This window comes from Pelophylax lessonae, assembly GCF_965119305.1.
Source record: "Pelophylax lessonae genome assembly, chromosome: 1".
Taxonomy (NCBI): Eukaryota; Metazoa; Chordata; class Amphibia; order Anura; family Ranidae; genus Pelophylax; species Pelophylax lessonae.
The window spans coordinates 461,726,297-461,742,163 of record NC_138768.1 but is presented as its reverse complement, the minus strand read 5'-3'; the positions used below and the strand labels follow the sequence as shown (position 1 = coordinate 461,742,163).

The 15,867-nt window shown below is 48.4% G+C and overlaps 1 protein-coding gene across 1 annotated transcript; it reads right to left on the bottom strand.

The window, feature by feature from the left end:
* Positions 1-261: 261 nt before the first annotated feature.
* LOC309546914 (uncharacterized protein) lies at positions 262-1,257 on the bottom strand (the record flags this gene model as incomplete). The annotated part of the gene is made up of 1 exon (XM_082246617.1): positions 262-1,257. The coding sequence occupies one exon, from the start codon at positions 1,255-1,257 to the stop codon at positions 262-264; it is 996 nt and encodes a 331-aa protein (XP_082102743.1).
* Positions 1,258-15,867: the final 14,610 nt, after the last annotated feature.

The following is a 15,867-nucleotide window of genomic DNA, read 5'->3' as shown; positions in this document are numbered from 1 at the left end:
ACGGGTAGAAGGCGGAAGGCGGACTCAATGTCCGCCTTAGCCAGTAACGCCGCTTGGCCAGCAGATCGAACCAACCCAAGGGCTTTGTCGAAAGAGGCATATTGGACCCTGGATTCCTCCTTATCAATACCGTCGTTGACAGAAGAGCCGGAAGGATGGGAAAGGTGGTGGATAAGGCGGAATTTGCCCACCTCCCTCTTGGGAACCACGCCCAGAGGTGAAACCGTAGGTTGTGAAAAGGGGGCAAATCAAACGGACCCGTCATCGCCCCAAATCCAGTTCCTTCCATAGCTTCTCGGCCCCGAAGCCACAGGAGCCTGCAGCATCCGTGTACAACTCCAGCTGTGAGTTCGGGACCTCCTCCATCAACCAACAGGAGTGACCGTTGTAATTGTGGAGAAAGGAGAGCCAAATCCCCAAGTCATCCCGCATAGGCCTGGTAATGCAGACATAGTGGTGAGGTGCGGACACGCCCTTCATGGCCCACGACAGGTGCCTACAAAAAGCCCTCCCCATGGGCAAAACCCGGCAGGCGAAGACAAGATGACCCAACAGGGACTGTAACTGCTTCAACTGGAGCTTTTTGGCCCTTTTGGCCAAACGGATAAGGGAAAGAAGTCTGTCCAATTTGTCGCCCGGCAGGCGAAAAACCATGGCCACCGTGTCAATTTCGATGCCCAGGAAGGACAATACCGTCACCGGGCCCTCAGTTTTGTCAGCCGAGAGCGTGATGGAAAACCGCTCGCAGGTAGACTGAAAAACAGAAAGGAGTGCCTGGCACTGCCCACCGCCGGCCGGGCCAACGAAAAGGAAGTCGTCTAAATAATGAAGCAGGGAATGCAAACCGGCTGACTGGGAAACCACCCATTCGAGAAAGCTACTAAATAACTCGTAGTAGTAACAGGAGATCGCACACCCCATGGGGAGGCACATATCAAAAAAGTAACTGCCCCGAAAGAAGCAGCCCAGCAGGTGGAAGCATTCCGGATGGACGGGTAGAAGGCGGAAGGCGGACTCAATGTCCGCCTTAGCCAGTAACGCCGCTTGGCCAGCAGATCGAACCAACCCAAGGGCTTTGTCGAAAGAGGCATATTGGACCCTGGATTCCTCCTTATCAATACCGTCGTTGACAGAAGAGCCGGAAGGATGGGAAAGGTGGTGGATAAGGCGGAATTTGCCCACCTCCCTCTTGGGAACCACGCCCAGAGGTGAAACCCGTAGGTTGTGAAAAGGGGGCAAATCAAACGGACCCGCCATCGCCCCAAATCCAGTTCCTTCCATAGCTTCTCGGCCAGTGCAGACTCAAACTGCAACGCCGACTTCAAGTTCGCAACCATAGTAGGCTCGTCTGAGTGAGTAAAGGGAATCCAAAAGCCAAGATCCAGCCCGTCACGCAATATCAAAGCCTCTCTACGCCGAGGGTAACGGTCTAGCCAGGGAAGCATCCTTAAGACATTCACCGGGGTCCTCCGACCTAGAAAGGTCAGGCTTTGCCCCGGGTTTGGCAAACGGTTGCTTGTGCTTCCAAAAGCATCGGATGGCGGGGTGAGCACCCCCGCATACCGAGCATTCGTGTTTAAAACGGCACGCGGTGTACCACTTGCAGTGGCTTTCGTTGAAAAGCCAGCAGACTCCTTTCTTGGGGGCAGCCGACGCTCCGTGAGAAGCGCCGGCCGGGTATTGAAAGGACGACGGCCTGTGAGGGCACATGAGCAACAACCACAGACTGCCATCCTGGCAATCAAAACGAAATTCGTTCCGCGCCGCCATCTTTTGTCAAAACTGAGTATCATAGTGGAACCAGCACTGTCCCCCATAGACCTTGTAGGCACCCCAAATGAGATCCAGGTAACAGAAGAGGGAAGGGCCCAACTCTGGAAAACGCTCACAAAGCACCCCGGCATAAGCACAGAAACCCTGCAGCCAGTTCCCGAAAGTGCGAGGAAGCTGTTTGGGCTTGTCACCCTGTGCAGTAACGTCGACCCGCCGAGATTTTTCCACCGTTTCCAGATCAGGAGGAACCAAAGTTAGTAAATCGACAAATTCCCGCCGACTGATCTTTTCCCGTACTTCGGCCGCAAAGTGCACGGCTGACGACGAAACCGCCCACAAATGGCCACCCGAAAAAACACCACCACTCGAAGAGGTAGATACACCCATGCGAGAGAGGACCGACTTGACCGCCGCAAAAATGTGCTCGTCTGGCGGACCTGATACCGCAGCGCTTTCGGACCTACCCCAAACCAAACCACAATCATACTCACTGAGATGAGGGGGGGAGCCAGCACGGGCTGCCCGTCACGAGAACCCATCGACCCGGATGCTCCATCGGAGGGGTGGTCCGGCAGACGCCCGTGATTTCCAACGGACACAGGAACCTCAGGGAACCGCGATGAAGGACGTTGCACTGAGAGATCCAAAGGCGAAGGTCCAGACGGAGGCCCAGGCGGGCCCACGTGGCGATGAGTTGCAGAAGAGCAGGAACAGGAGCGGGAGGAAGTAGGGCAGAGGCAGCAGAAACCACTGCGCTGGAGTGGCAATGAGGCAGGAGTCTGTCCCCCGCCCAGCCGGGCGCAGGGGGAGGATAGGCTGGCAGCGCCAGCCCGTCAGGAGCATAAACGGCGTGCGACTCTCCCGCCCGGCCGGGCGCAGGGAGACCTGGAGGGGCTTCCGCCACGGAGCGACTGTCAGCTGAATGTGACTCTAAAGCATCTCCCACCCTGCCGGGCGCAGGGAGACGCCCGGGGACAGCGGGCACGCTGGGACCGCCAGAGGGATGCGGAATTCGAGAATCTCCCGCCCTGAGGGGCGCAGGGAGACCAGTCAGGGAAGATGAATGGCAGGCATGGGAATCTCCCACCCTGCAGGGCGCAGGGAGATAAGCAGGGGTGGGAAGCTGGGAAAATTTAATGGAAGGAGCAGTGGAAATGAAATCTCCCTCCCTGCCGGGCGCAGGAAGATCAACAGGGGTGGGAAGCTGAGGAAAAACCAAGGAAGGAACCGTGCCAACTGAATCACCTGCCCTGTAGGGCACAGGGAGATTAACTGGGGTGGACAGCTGTAAACTTGTTGAAGAATTTGTAATGAAGTTTGAATCTCCCGCCCTGCAGGGCGCAGGGAGACGTGAAGAGGCGCAATCCCCCAACCAGCCAGCAGGTGGCGCTGTCCGGTCAGTCAGGAGATCCGCCGCAGAGGCAGCAGACGTGCAGGAAGCAACAGCCGGAGGCCGCGCACCAACCGCCGCTCCGCAGGCAAGACTCTGATGGGGGAACAGGTCAGCAGCAACTCGGGGGTCCAGAGAAGCAGACCCCATACCGGAAGGAGCAGCAGGCCGCGGGGAAGGAGGAGGCATGGATGCTGCAGTGCAAGGTAGAGGGGTGAGCAGGGGGGGACCTAGGGCTCGTGGAGCGGGCAGAGCGGGTCCGAGGAAGGTCGGCAGCAGGGACAGCCCTAGTCTGATGGCGGACATGCCGGGAGGAGCCCCGCCGACTGCGGGCGGATGTGCGGGGGACAGATGGCCGTTGAGCGCCAGCCCCAGCGGAGCCAGTGGCGCCAGGATCCTGGCAGGAAACCCCTCTTCCGCGACGGGCCCTAGGAGGGCTGGGGCTCAGACGAGAAGGGGGGCGGGAGCGCCTACGAGTACCGGAGGCCGCACGCCTCACTTCAGGTGACAAAGGTGGAGGGGCAGCGGGGGAGGGGGGACACAGGTGAGAGGAGGGAAGCCAGCCAATCAGCCTGGCCCTGGTCCATGAGCTCACGAACCCTGGAGAGTAAAATTTCAGGATCCATACTGGAATAGGCCCAAAAACCCCCCCAAATGTCCAGCTCTTACAGTTAGCTCTTCAGTCAGCTCTTCAGCCACGTTCTTCTAAAAGACCCAGAATTCCTTTGGAAAGGTATTTAACTTAGCTCAGGCCCAACCCCATACCCAAGGCTCCATCCAATCTGTTGTCCAAATTAGTCTGCTTAAACCAAGCCCCCTGGCCATGCCCCCAGCAATCAAGGCTCTCTTTCCCTAAAACCTTGACCAAAATTAAACATGCGGGTACCTTATGTTTCTGAACATATTCCATCAGAGAAATGGTCTTGAGAGTATTATGTCAGGTTTCTCTGTTGGAAATAAACCCCACTTGTTCAAGATGAATTAGATCTGAGATATATGGTGTGAGACTATTACAGGCGGACATCAGTATTTGTAAGAGAGATGGGGAGTTAACTACTACAAAAAGTAGACTCTTTACCTGATTTAGGTAAAACTGTGATATGTGCCTCCAATGTCTGGGATGGAAAAACATTGTCTGGTGATATGGCATTATACATTTTTATAAGAAAGGAATGATTAGAATCAGGAAATAACTTCAGCACACATGTTCCTTTTTTGTCCTCCAAAGGATTACCTGTATCCTACCTGAAGATGGATCCCAGGAGATGGATGACTCGAACATTCGGGTGCTCTCCAATAAGCCCCAGCTGCTGCAGGCTATGGAGTTGGGACGAAGATGTGTGCAGCCCTTGGCCAAAAAGCCCAGCTGCTGCGGGTGGCCTGTGCCCTAAATACTGTATATATATATATATATAAACATATATATATATATATATATATATATATATATATATATTAAGTCTGGTGTGTGTCCGTCCATCCCTGGTGGCCAGCGGTTTGTGAGTACCTTATTTATGGTGATATCTCCATGGCAGCTATTGTTTATGTGCTCTTATATAGTGGCTGTGTGTTTCCTTGTTATTTTCTGATGTTCCCTGGTGGCTAGCGCTCCGGGGCCGGTCAGTGTCTTACTTCCTGATTGGCTGCCGGTTGTTTGCGCTACTGCGCATGCGCGAGCGCCTCCGGAACGAGGCTTGGTTCTCGCACATGCGCAGTGACATCGCGGCACATGCGCAGTGGCGTTCTTTGGTGGCGCCCGCTGATGGGGTCACGAGGCGCCATATTTAAATCCCCCAAACTGTCAGCGAAGTGGGTGTATTATACACTCTGCTGCTGTGGCGATTCCTGCTTGCCTGTTTGGTGCACATTGGAAGACGCTCTCTGCTGCATCGCTGCCGCTCTGCATTTTATTCCACCTGGTTCCTGGTGAGTACTATGAACCCCAGGGTTGGGAGCCCCCCCCCCATAATCCGCTTCCTTTCTGATATCGTTGTCCGGCTCATCCCTGTAGGTCAGCGCCAGTATGGAAGCCTCTCCGCCCTCCTGTGGTCAGCCCGCCCTTAACAGGTACTCAGGGCTTTTGGGGTTTGGGGTGCGTGTAGGGGGGGATTGGAGCAATCTTTCATGTTCCTAGCTTCCTGTCTGTGTTTTTTCTTTTGCTTTTTCAGCCCTTCCCGTTCGGATACTCATCACTCCTCTAAAAGGAGCGAACGTCGTTCAAGCTCTCACCACCGGCACTCTTAAAAATCTGCTCGGAAGTCCCCATCGGGTTCCCAGCATCATAAAAAAGCGTCCACATCAGCTGGCCCCTCACGAAAACCTGACAAGGCGGGTTGTTGGGGTTGTGGCGCCCGGGTCCCTGAATCGAAGTCCATGTGTGATAAATGTTTTTCCCAGGCTGAGGGAGAAAGGGACACCTCCGACCAGCACCTCAAAGCCCTTGTGAAGAGGGTCGTGAAGGATTCTCTAGCCGAGCTGAGTATCGGTCAGCCTCAGGACCCTGAAGTGGTCCCTCCAAGCCCCTCCCCTGTGAGGGTACAACCTCAGGAGGACTTTGAGTCTACTCAGCCAAGTCATAACTCAGCGCTCCTGTCGGATAGCGACTCTGAGGTAGAGGACCCTTGTCTGGGCTTTGAGTTCACCTTGCTCTCCTCCCAAACAAAAAAAGTATTTTAAACAGCTCAATAAGGAGCGTCCTAATTTCCCTTTCCTGGGAGAGTTGGGGGAGATCATCTCAGAGGAATGGAGTAAGCCGGAGAGGAAGAACTCTATGTCCTCCAAAATGTCCAGATTGTATCCGTTTAAAGAGGAAGATGTCAAGAATCTAGAATCTCCTCCTCTGGTGGATGCAGCAGTCATGAGGCTGGTCAAACATGTGACCCTCCCTTTAGAAGATACAGTCTCCTTCAAAGATCCTTTAGACCGCAGAATGGACTCAGATCTGAAGAGGATTCATCTGACGGCAGGTATGGCCTGCAAGCTGGCTTTGGCCTTAGCAGCCCTTTCCAAAGCTATGGAGTTATGGGCTGATGTAGTTGACGAGTCCATCAGAGGTGTGTCGGAGGAAGTGGCCAGAAGTTCCCCAATCCAGGAACTAAGGATGGCTTTGTCATTTCTTGGGGAGGCCTCCATTGATCTAATATGTCTGTTGGCTAGAGTTATGCTGTCCTCAGTCATGGCAAAACGGGCTTCATGGCTACGCCCTTGGGTTGCTGACCCGGCATCCAAACAAGTTTGGTGCCGTATTCCGTTTGAGGGGTCCTCCCTTTTTGGGAATAAGCTTGATGAGGCCATAACTCGGGCTACAGGCGGGAAGTCTGTTTCTTCCCCAGGATCGGCGCCAGTTCAATGTGAAGAAAGGGCAGCCTAACAGGAGGTATGTCCCAGACCGGGCCAGGGAGGCTCGTACCTACAGACCTGGGCGAGAATTCGGCCATAATTGGAGGTCAAGACAATCCTCCAGGAAGACTTCAAAAAATTATTCCTCTGGTGACCGTGGACCCACTAAGTCTTTTTAAAATTGGGCCCGCTCAGGCATGTCGGGTAGGAGCAAGACTACTTTGCTTCCATCATGTCTGGGCGGCCTCGATTCAGGACCCCTGGACCGTCAGGACGGTGTCATCAGGTCACAAGTGGGTCTTCAAAGAACCCCCCAGATCAAGATTTCTGCCTACAGCTCTACCATCCCTAGGAGAGAAGCGTCAAGTTCTGCTTTCCTACGTAGAGTCTCTGGTGTCTCAAGGGGCTGTCATTTCCGTACCAGAACCCGAGCGAGGCCAGGGAATTTACTCTCCGCTTTTTCTGGTCCAAAAGAAAAACGGTTCATGGAGACCAGTTATAGATCTGACTTTCTTAAACCAGTTTATAAAGAAAGAAAGATTCAAGATGGAGACCCTGCTGTCTATACAACAAGCAGTACAGCCGGCCAACTGGATGGTGTCCATCGACCTAAAGGACGCTTATTTTCATGTTCCTGTGGCAGAGGGGTTTCAGAGGTATCTCCGGTTCGCCGTGGGCGACTGACACCTGCAATTTACCTGTCTCCCATTCGGGCTTTCCACATCTCCATGGACCTTTTCAAAAGTCTTGTTGACTGTGGTAGCCCTGTTGAGGACAGGTGGGATTCGACTCCATCATTGCCTGGACGACCTCCTCCTTCTATCTCAAGACAGAGAACAATTGTTAGCTCACCTAAATCAGGTCGTATCTACCCTCCAGAGGTTCGGTTGGCTCTTGAACGAGGAGAAAAGCCATTTGACTCCAACACAGTCCCTTGTTTACCTCGGTGCTCTGTTCAACACAGCAAGGGCAACAATCTCTCTTCCAGAGGAGAAAGTCGGTATAGTCAGGGACAGAGTTCGCTATGCCCTCTCATCTTCCCATCTTCAAGCACGCCAATGCCTGAAAGTGATTGGGACTATAGTCGCAGTAGTCCCCATGGTGAAGTGGGCCCTGTGGAGGATGAGGCCCTTTCAGAAAGGATTTCTGCAACAATGGGACGCATGGCACCTATATCAGCCTATTTTCCTGACTCCAGCCATGAGAGCGAGTCTTACTTGGTGACTGTGCAGAGATCACCTGCTAAACTGGTCACCTCAGATGCCAGCAATACAGGCTGGGGCGCCCACTGTCTTATGGAAATGGCTCAGGGCAAGTGGAGTTTCCCCACTCAAGGGATAGTATCCAATGTCCTGGAACTTCGGGCAGCATTTCAAGCGCTGCGAGCATTCTTCCATCTGACAAGGGGTCTACCAGTTATGCTCAGACTGGACAATACCTCAGCAGTAGCTTATGTGAGATGGCAGGGAGGAACGCGCAGCTGGTCCTTACTGAGGGAAGTGGAACCTATCATGTCATGGGCACAGAGGAATCTATCAGATCTGTCGGCAGTCTACGTTCCAGGAATCCAGAATGTCCAAGCCGATTTTCTGTCCCGAGTAGACCTGGACAACAACGAATGGCCTCTCCACGGGGAAGTATTCAGCTGAATTCTGTCGTTGGGGTTCTCCCCAGAAGTCGACCTCTTCGCCTCCCCCTGCGACCACAAGTTAATGAAATATTACACAAGGTTCAGGGATCCCCAAGCATTCGGGGTGGACGCCCTCTCGGTTCAATGGAGGTTCCACAGAGCGTATGCCTTGTAGCTGGCCAGCTAGAACCTGTCCTAGGTTGCTAATATGACCTACATGCATATACAGCTAGACCTGTTAATAACCTCAATACAGTGCATATGTTTATATGTGAGAGACAAAAGCAGAGTTATTTACTGTGATTTCATGTTTGGATGTCACATAACAATTGTATATTGTGTTCACAGAAGCAAAGAAAAAATATGCCAGTAAGATTCATTTGTATGCATGTAAGGTAAGCTCAGACACTGCAGAGTTGAAACTTTATTACCCATAAGGAGTTTGTGGCCAATCACAGCCAATCTCACACTCAGCAACAGTCTTGGCCAATCACAGTCAGCCTTACACCCATTTTTTCTCTGAAGCCTCATGCTTTCTGCCAACCTTCTCATTCCACTACAGAGCAAGAGAACTGAATAGAAAAAGAAAAAATTGCGCTAAATATCAAACCTAATAGCAGCAACTTAAATGTGACAAACATATAGATAACAGATAATGGGAAAAAGCTGCGCTAAGTGACATAGACCATAGATGATATGATCAAAAATTATAAAAAGTCCCAGAAAAATACACAAAAGTCCCAAAATTATTCAAATGATGAATAAACAGCTGAAGTCCAGTCCACCAAAGCCCGAATAAATTCAGTGTGTATAGGTACTGCTTACCGGATGTAGCAGCAAGATGAGCATTAATATACACAGAAGCCAGGCCAAATGGAATTCTGCAGGGGACTCTTCACAGATGATATCCACTCAAGGATGTAGATCCGTGAATAATGTAATAAAACATAAGACAAACATAGCGTGATACTGTATAGATATTAAATCTCCCGAGTGTGTCAAGGGAATAATAAGTGTGCAACACCACCACCACAGGCTGCTTACCAGAGGTAAGACAGAGTGAGCATAACAGGTCTTATTGAACAAGTAGAAATTAAAGAACCACCTCCGTGCTCCCAATTAATTACCAGAAATCTGTAGGTAAATCGTGCGATATTGATCACTCAAATAAAACACGGCCACCACCAGGAATTCCTGCCTACCAGATGTCAGCAACCAAATTGCGTGTAGTAATCAGGGTGCAGCTGATGTATGGCAATCCACCAGACAATAGAATGAAATCTCCCTTAATATTGAGGCTGGTCCACAAAGGTACTCCGATATCACATAGAATAAATGATAAGGGGAGAGCCCATAGCGTAAAACCATTTATTAAATTAAATAAAACAAAGAAATGCACTTACAAGAGTGATATAGAAAAGCGCTGAATTGGAGCCGCCGGCCAGTCGGCTTCAAACACCCGCCTGAGTATCGTCTCGTCTTGTAGAGGTGACGTCAGCACGCCGCGACCGACGTACGTTTCGTCATAAACTGACGTTCTCAAGGTACGGGCGGCGCACTGATGCCACCTCTTAAATAACAACCACACGGAGGATCCTCCCTGGAGGCCCGAGTCATACGTCGCCATCTTGGTTGTGGTCATAATGGATTGGCAGCATCTCTAAGGATAGTGCCGTATAGGGTATATAGGTGCCGTATATTCCGAAAGTCGGAATATCTTTTTATCACCTTTCATGGCAAAAATAAAGGCTCAAGAGAGTCTCCAAGGTCGATCTCCTCCTGGATCATTCAGGCCATCCAATGGGCTTACAGGGCAAAGGGCTTGACCCCTCCAGTGGCGGTTACAGCTCACTCGACTAGGAGTGTTTCCACCTCCTGGGCAGTCTCCAGACACGTCGCTCCTGATGTAAATTTTTCAGTTGTCTGTGTTGCCTGATGTTTGCAACACTACAGTTCAGTTTTGGAACTAAGCGTTAAATCAAGGATAGATTTACTGTGTAAGACAATTTTGGTACAAACTATTGAACTCGAACTTTCCTAGAAAGGAGTGTGTTTTTTTTTTTTATTATTTTTGAAACAAGTGCTACAAGTTAAGTGCCTGTTGGACTTTTGTGTGACAGAGCCAACCAGAATCCATGATTTGGGAATGTAACAGTTACTATAAGTTAAGTGCCTGCTGGACTTTGGTGTGACAGACCCAGCAAGAGTCTTCGCTAGCAAAAAAATCATTGGTGTCATTGCTATAGACAATGTAATCCAAAATAACTACTGGACTCTGGGTTTACAGAGACCTTGTAATATAGTTAGTCAGGTAGGCTGTGCTATATGAAACCGTCAAGTCTTTCACCTGCATTTTTGAAATTCATGGACTGAAAAGTTTTTTTTTTTTTTTAAAGCAAAGTGTTTTCTGTTTCTCCACTAGATGGCGTGGGAGTGTCTATCTCAGTGAGCAGCAAAATTCTATGCTACCGTTATGATTGTTTAAAGTGGATCATCTTCCCAAGTGTGTTGGCATGTTTCAGGGGATGTGCCCTCGTCTGGGGATTGGCACTTCCTTCCTAATCCCTGGGGATTGGCACCTTCTCTCTGACATGCAACATTTTGTATATTCATGATAAAATAAGCAGAGTATTAGGATGTGATAATGTGTGTTTGCCTACTACAATCTTGTCTTCCCTCAGCTGAGGTTAGACAACATTTCAGATGTATATATCTATAACATAGTAGTTGATATTATAAGTATGTTTCTAACTCTTCATACCCACAGCATTCTCCCTCGGCTGAGGTGAGACAGTGTCTTTGGTGAGTATGGTATTGCCTTATAACCCTTTAGAATGTACTGACAGTTAGTTAGTCAGTTAGGAAAAATTGCAACTTGTACATTGTTTTCTATTTTTGCTCTGTGTGGAATGCCACACGTATTTGTACACTTAAGTTTATCCTTTTCCTTTTTTACCCTTACCCATCCATTTTTGGCAGGACATCCACTCTCAGGCTTGAGAGTTTCTGTCTCTGCAGACTCTGAGGATGTAGTCTCCTTGGCAGGGGGAGTGTGTAGCACCCTTGTTTTAATGCAAGGTTGCTGTTAAATTTAGTTGCTGGGCAGTAACTAGCCTGGCTGTAATTATACTGTGGTCAATTGAACTTCTTTTCTTAATTCGGGTTTGACTGCGTTTCTCCCTTCCGTCTGTAGGTGGTACTGTTGCCTCTGACACTAGAGTGAGAATTACAGTTAAACAAACTGTTAGTGCCGGTTTCCACTAGTGCGACTTGCTGTGCGACTTGACACATGTCAAGTCGCACAGCAAGTCAAAAGCCATTGATTTCAATTCGGCCCATTTTCACTGCCGCGACTTCAGTTTCGGCGACTTCAAAAGTAGTTCGTGCACTACTTTTGAGCCGACTTCAGTGCGACTTCCCTCTATAATGAGGGACAAGTCGCACTGAATGCCCCAAGCAACCTTCACTACGAAGTCGCGCTAGAAGTAGCACGACTTCGTAGCCGCAGCAGTGGAAACGGAGCCTTAATGTCCATGTCTCTCTCAGCCAATTACAGTGTCACTGCGGCATTCTGGGAGACCCTATTTAACTGGGGGAGGTCCAATAATCGGTCTCTTTCCACCCGGACCCCTCTTGGGGTGGGTGTGTATTGCTGTGCTGCTGCTGGCTAGGCCTGAAGCCTGGGGCCTAGTCACATGCCTGGGATTCTGCTGAGGAGAGCCAGTTACTTCAGCATAAAAGTGACTGGCGCCCATCGTTTTATTTTACCTGCATCACTACCCACCATGCCTGACAATCCACACCCACAGGAGGTATGTAGGCCCTCTCTGCCTCTGAGGGTCATCACTAGGCCTTAGGAGGTTTCAGGGGTCTGCTACATATACCTAACCCAGATATCATCTCTGCCATTTTGCACATTTGCACTTGACCTTTATTCTGCACATTTTTTTATATATTGATTGTTGATTTGCGGTCTGGGTATACCATTATTTCATAAGATCTTGGAACATTATATATATCAGGTAGCGCCGATTATTTAATTTTTTTATTTTGTTTACACTTATCAGGGGTTTTCTGACATGTTGCCTTTATGTAAAGTTGGAGGCATTATATGATATTTGTGAGCCAGGGGGTGGAGTGTTGTGGAAATTGCATATTACATATTTCCTTATTAATAAAGTGGCTCACTGCATTCAAGAAGCCATAAAAGGTCATATGTATAGCTTATACCTTTCTGATGTAGGGCTTGGGGAATTCAGTATGACCAAGCCCACCCTTTCTCCTTTAAAGTATTAGTCACTGTCCAAACAATGGATAAGCGAGCCCTTTTTCTCCTCAGGACAAAGGGTGTTGGCATGGGGGGATGGTATATTCTAAATACCACTGCCCAAGCTATTAAGAGTCAGTCTCACCCAGAACATCCATGAAGCAAGTATTTGATCCTGATTCCCTGTGCCATGTGCAAAATATCAAATGGGACTCCATGGCGAGAAACATCTTTAGTTAAGTATTCTTGTTATATTTCCTTTATCTGTATCTATCAGTCTTGTAGTATGTTCCTAATATTGTAATAGTTTTGTATGTACAGCATGTTTTGTATAGTAAAAGAACATTTATACACTGCAGAGGTCTGAGCTTCCTTGATTATACCGCAAAGTAACCTTGCTAGATATCACACTCTAATGATTTTTCACCACTTGCCGACCAGTCACGTTGACTGTACTGCGGCAAAGTGGGTCAATTCCATCCAGCGACGTAGACCTACGTCGCTGGACTCCTCCCCTTGTAGGCGGCACTCGCGCGCCGCCGGAGGCGCGCTCCAGCTGTTTTCGGTCACAGCGGGAGTCGGGCCAGGGGAGGAGTGGCGGCGACCGCCGCTGCTCTTCCCCGATCGTCGGGGAATCGAGCGGGCGGATCTCCTAAGTGACAAGGAGTGACAGATTGCAGTGTTAAGCATAGCTGAACATGCGATCTGTCCCTGTGTCACTCAGTCACCTCCCCCCACACACGTTAGTAAGCACCAGGCATACATTAACCCCTCCCTCTCCAATAAAGTTAACCCCTTCCCTGCCAGTGTCATTTTTGAAGTAACAGTGCATATTTATAGCACTGTTACTGTAGTAATGTCACTGGTAGCCCCAAAAGTGTCAAAAATGTCAGTCAAGGGTCCGATCTGTCCGCCGTAATGTCGCAGTCCTGCATAAAAAAATCGCAGATCGCCGCCATTACGCGTTAAAAAAAAACACCAAAAATGACAGAAATCTTTCCCTTAGTTAGTAAACGCAATAACTTTTGCGCAAACCAATCAAAATACGCTTATTGTGATTTTTTTTACCAAACATAGGTAGCAGAAAACAAATTGGCCAAAAATTTAAAAAGATTTTGATTTTTACATTTTTTTGGGGGGGAATTTCATATAAAAAATGTTAAAAATATTGTTATTTTTTCAAAATAAACGCACTTTTTTTGTTTATAGCGCAAAAAGTAAAAATCGCACAGGTGATCAAATACCACCAAAAGAAAGCTCTGTTTGTGGGAAAAAAAAGGACGTAAATTTTGTTTGGGTACGGCATCGCATGACCACGCAATTGTCAGTTAAATTCGCACAGCGCCGAATCGCAAAAAGTGGCCTGGACGTAAGACAGCAAAATCCTCCGGTGGTAAAGTGGTTAATGACAGCTGCCCGCTATCTCCCTTGCTATTTATCCTTACAATGGAACACCTTGCAGTGGCAATTCATGATAATAATGCTATGAAGGGGATCGAGGTAGGTCTCCATAATCCATGAATTTGAGATCTTTGGACAAGTGAGCATCTTTAAAGTCAATTATAACAAAACAAAAACAAGCCATTAAATATCTGGGTATTAATATTCCTACTTGCTTACCGGCAATTGTGGATTTGAATCTTTCTGATTGTTTATCTAGATGACATCCTCATCTTTTCTGCCACCCTAGAGCTCCATCGGGCTCAGGTTAAAAGAGTGCTTGCCACCCTGAGGAAGTATGGACTCTATGTAAAGGCAGAAAAGTGCGACTTTGAGAAGGGTTCCATTCAGTTTTTAGGACTGATTATCTCCACCAATGGAATCTCCATGGATCCTCAAACAGTAAAATCTATTTTAGATTGGCCAGCCCCTTCCGACAAAAAAGGTGTCCAACGTTTTGTAGGCTTTGCCAATTTTTACAGAAGGTTCGTGAAAGGTTTCTCCACTATCATCTCACCCATCACCCAGCTGACCCGCCAGCAGGTTTGATTCCGCTGGTCATCGGTGGCCAATTATCTCGGCACCTATCCTTCAGCACCCGGATCCGGCTCTGCCCTATATATTAGAAGTTGACGCTTAAGAAATTGCTACTGGGGCAATCCTGTCCCAACGTCAAGTTGTGATAGTGATACTGAACCGCAAGTTGAGCCTACAAAGGAGGATGTCCATTCACCCACTATTACCTCCAGTATCAGGCCTAACCTGCCTTTGCCTGCACCCCATGCATCTGGTCCTGCAAGTGTTTCTCAAAGACCAGATAAGGTTGCAGGATACCCTGTCAAATGTGCTCCAGAAAAGACAGTCTGTAACTGTTTGCAATCTTACAATCAGTCAAGCTTTTCTTGGTTTGGACGCATAAATACTATCAAAACACTGACAAGTTTGAAGCTGTATCTGTCTCACCGGAAGCTGTTCCTCTTTGGAAAAAAGTTACTTTGGGGACACTCCTGTCTGTGCTATGCTACTGCTGGACTGTGCTCTTGATACCAGCAGCTACAGGAGGTGCCCTGAAAAGTGACATGCTGACCGGTCGCTCTTCATTGTCAGGGTGTCTTGCTATGGAAAAGGTGAGATGTGATTGCCTATGCAGTGGGACTTTGTTACTCTGAAAATTGAATCAGCAAAGTTCACCATGATTACAGCCATGATTACATCCATCAGGAAAGGAAAATTACGGTAAGTATTTGATATAAATTTTCCGTTTTCTCAGAGTTAGAGCGTTTTTGCAGCTGGAAAACACCTCCTAAAACCCACTAGTTTTGGGTTTTTTTAAGGCCTCATGCACACTGGAAATTTTTACAACTGCTGTTTTTGGCGTCAGATGTTTTTTTTTAAATGTGATGCAATTTGAGTCATACAAAATATATGGCTCAAATCGCATCGCACAGACATCACATGTGATGTGCACAGGAATGCGGTGCATTTTTGAGGCAAAAAACATGCGGTGTTCAGCATGCACTAGTGTGAACCCAGGCTATGTTCCATGAATGATACCTCGAAACAGAAGCCAGGCTTAAAAAAAGCAATGGAATCAAAAACGTCAAAAAACGTCAGTTAGCAGCGTTTTTGGCGTTTATCAGCGTTTATCGAAGTTAGAGCATTTTTACAGCTGAAAAATGCCACTTCAAACCCACTAGTTTTCCGTTTTTTTTTTTTTTTTACAGCCAGAAAACGCCCCTGCCAAAAACTGCTGATAACAGCCTATGTGTGCAGGAACACATAGGATAACATGCTGGGGCATTTATTGGCTGTAGAAAAAAACATCTGACACCAAAAACAGCATCTGTAAAAACGTCCAATGTGCATGAGGCCTTAAAAAACCCCAGAACTAGTGGGTTTTAGGAGGCGTTTTCCAGCTGCAAAAACGCTCTAACTCTGATAAAAGCTATTAAAATGTTAAAAAATGCCAAGAAACTCAGAAAACACAGCTATTCTGCATTTATCAATGTTTTTGAGCCATAAGCTTTT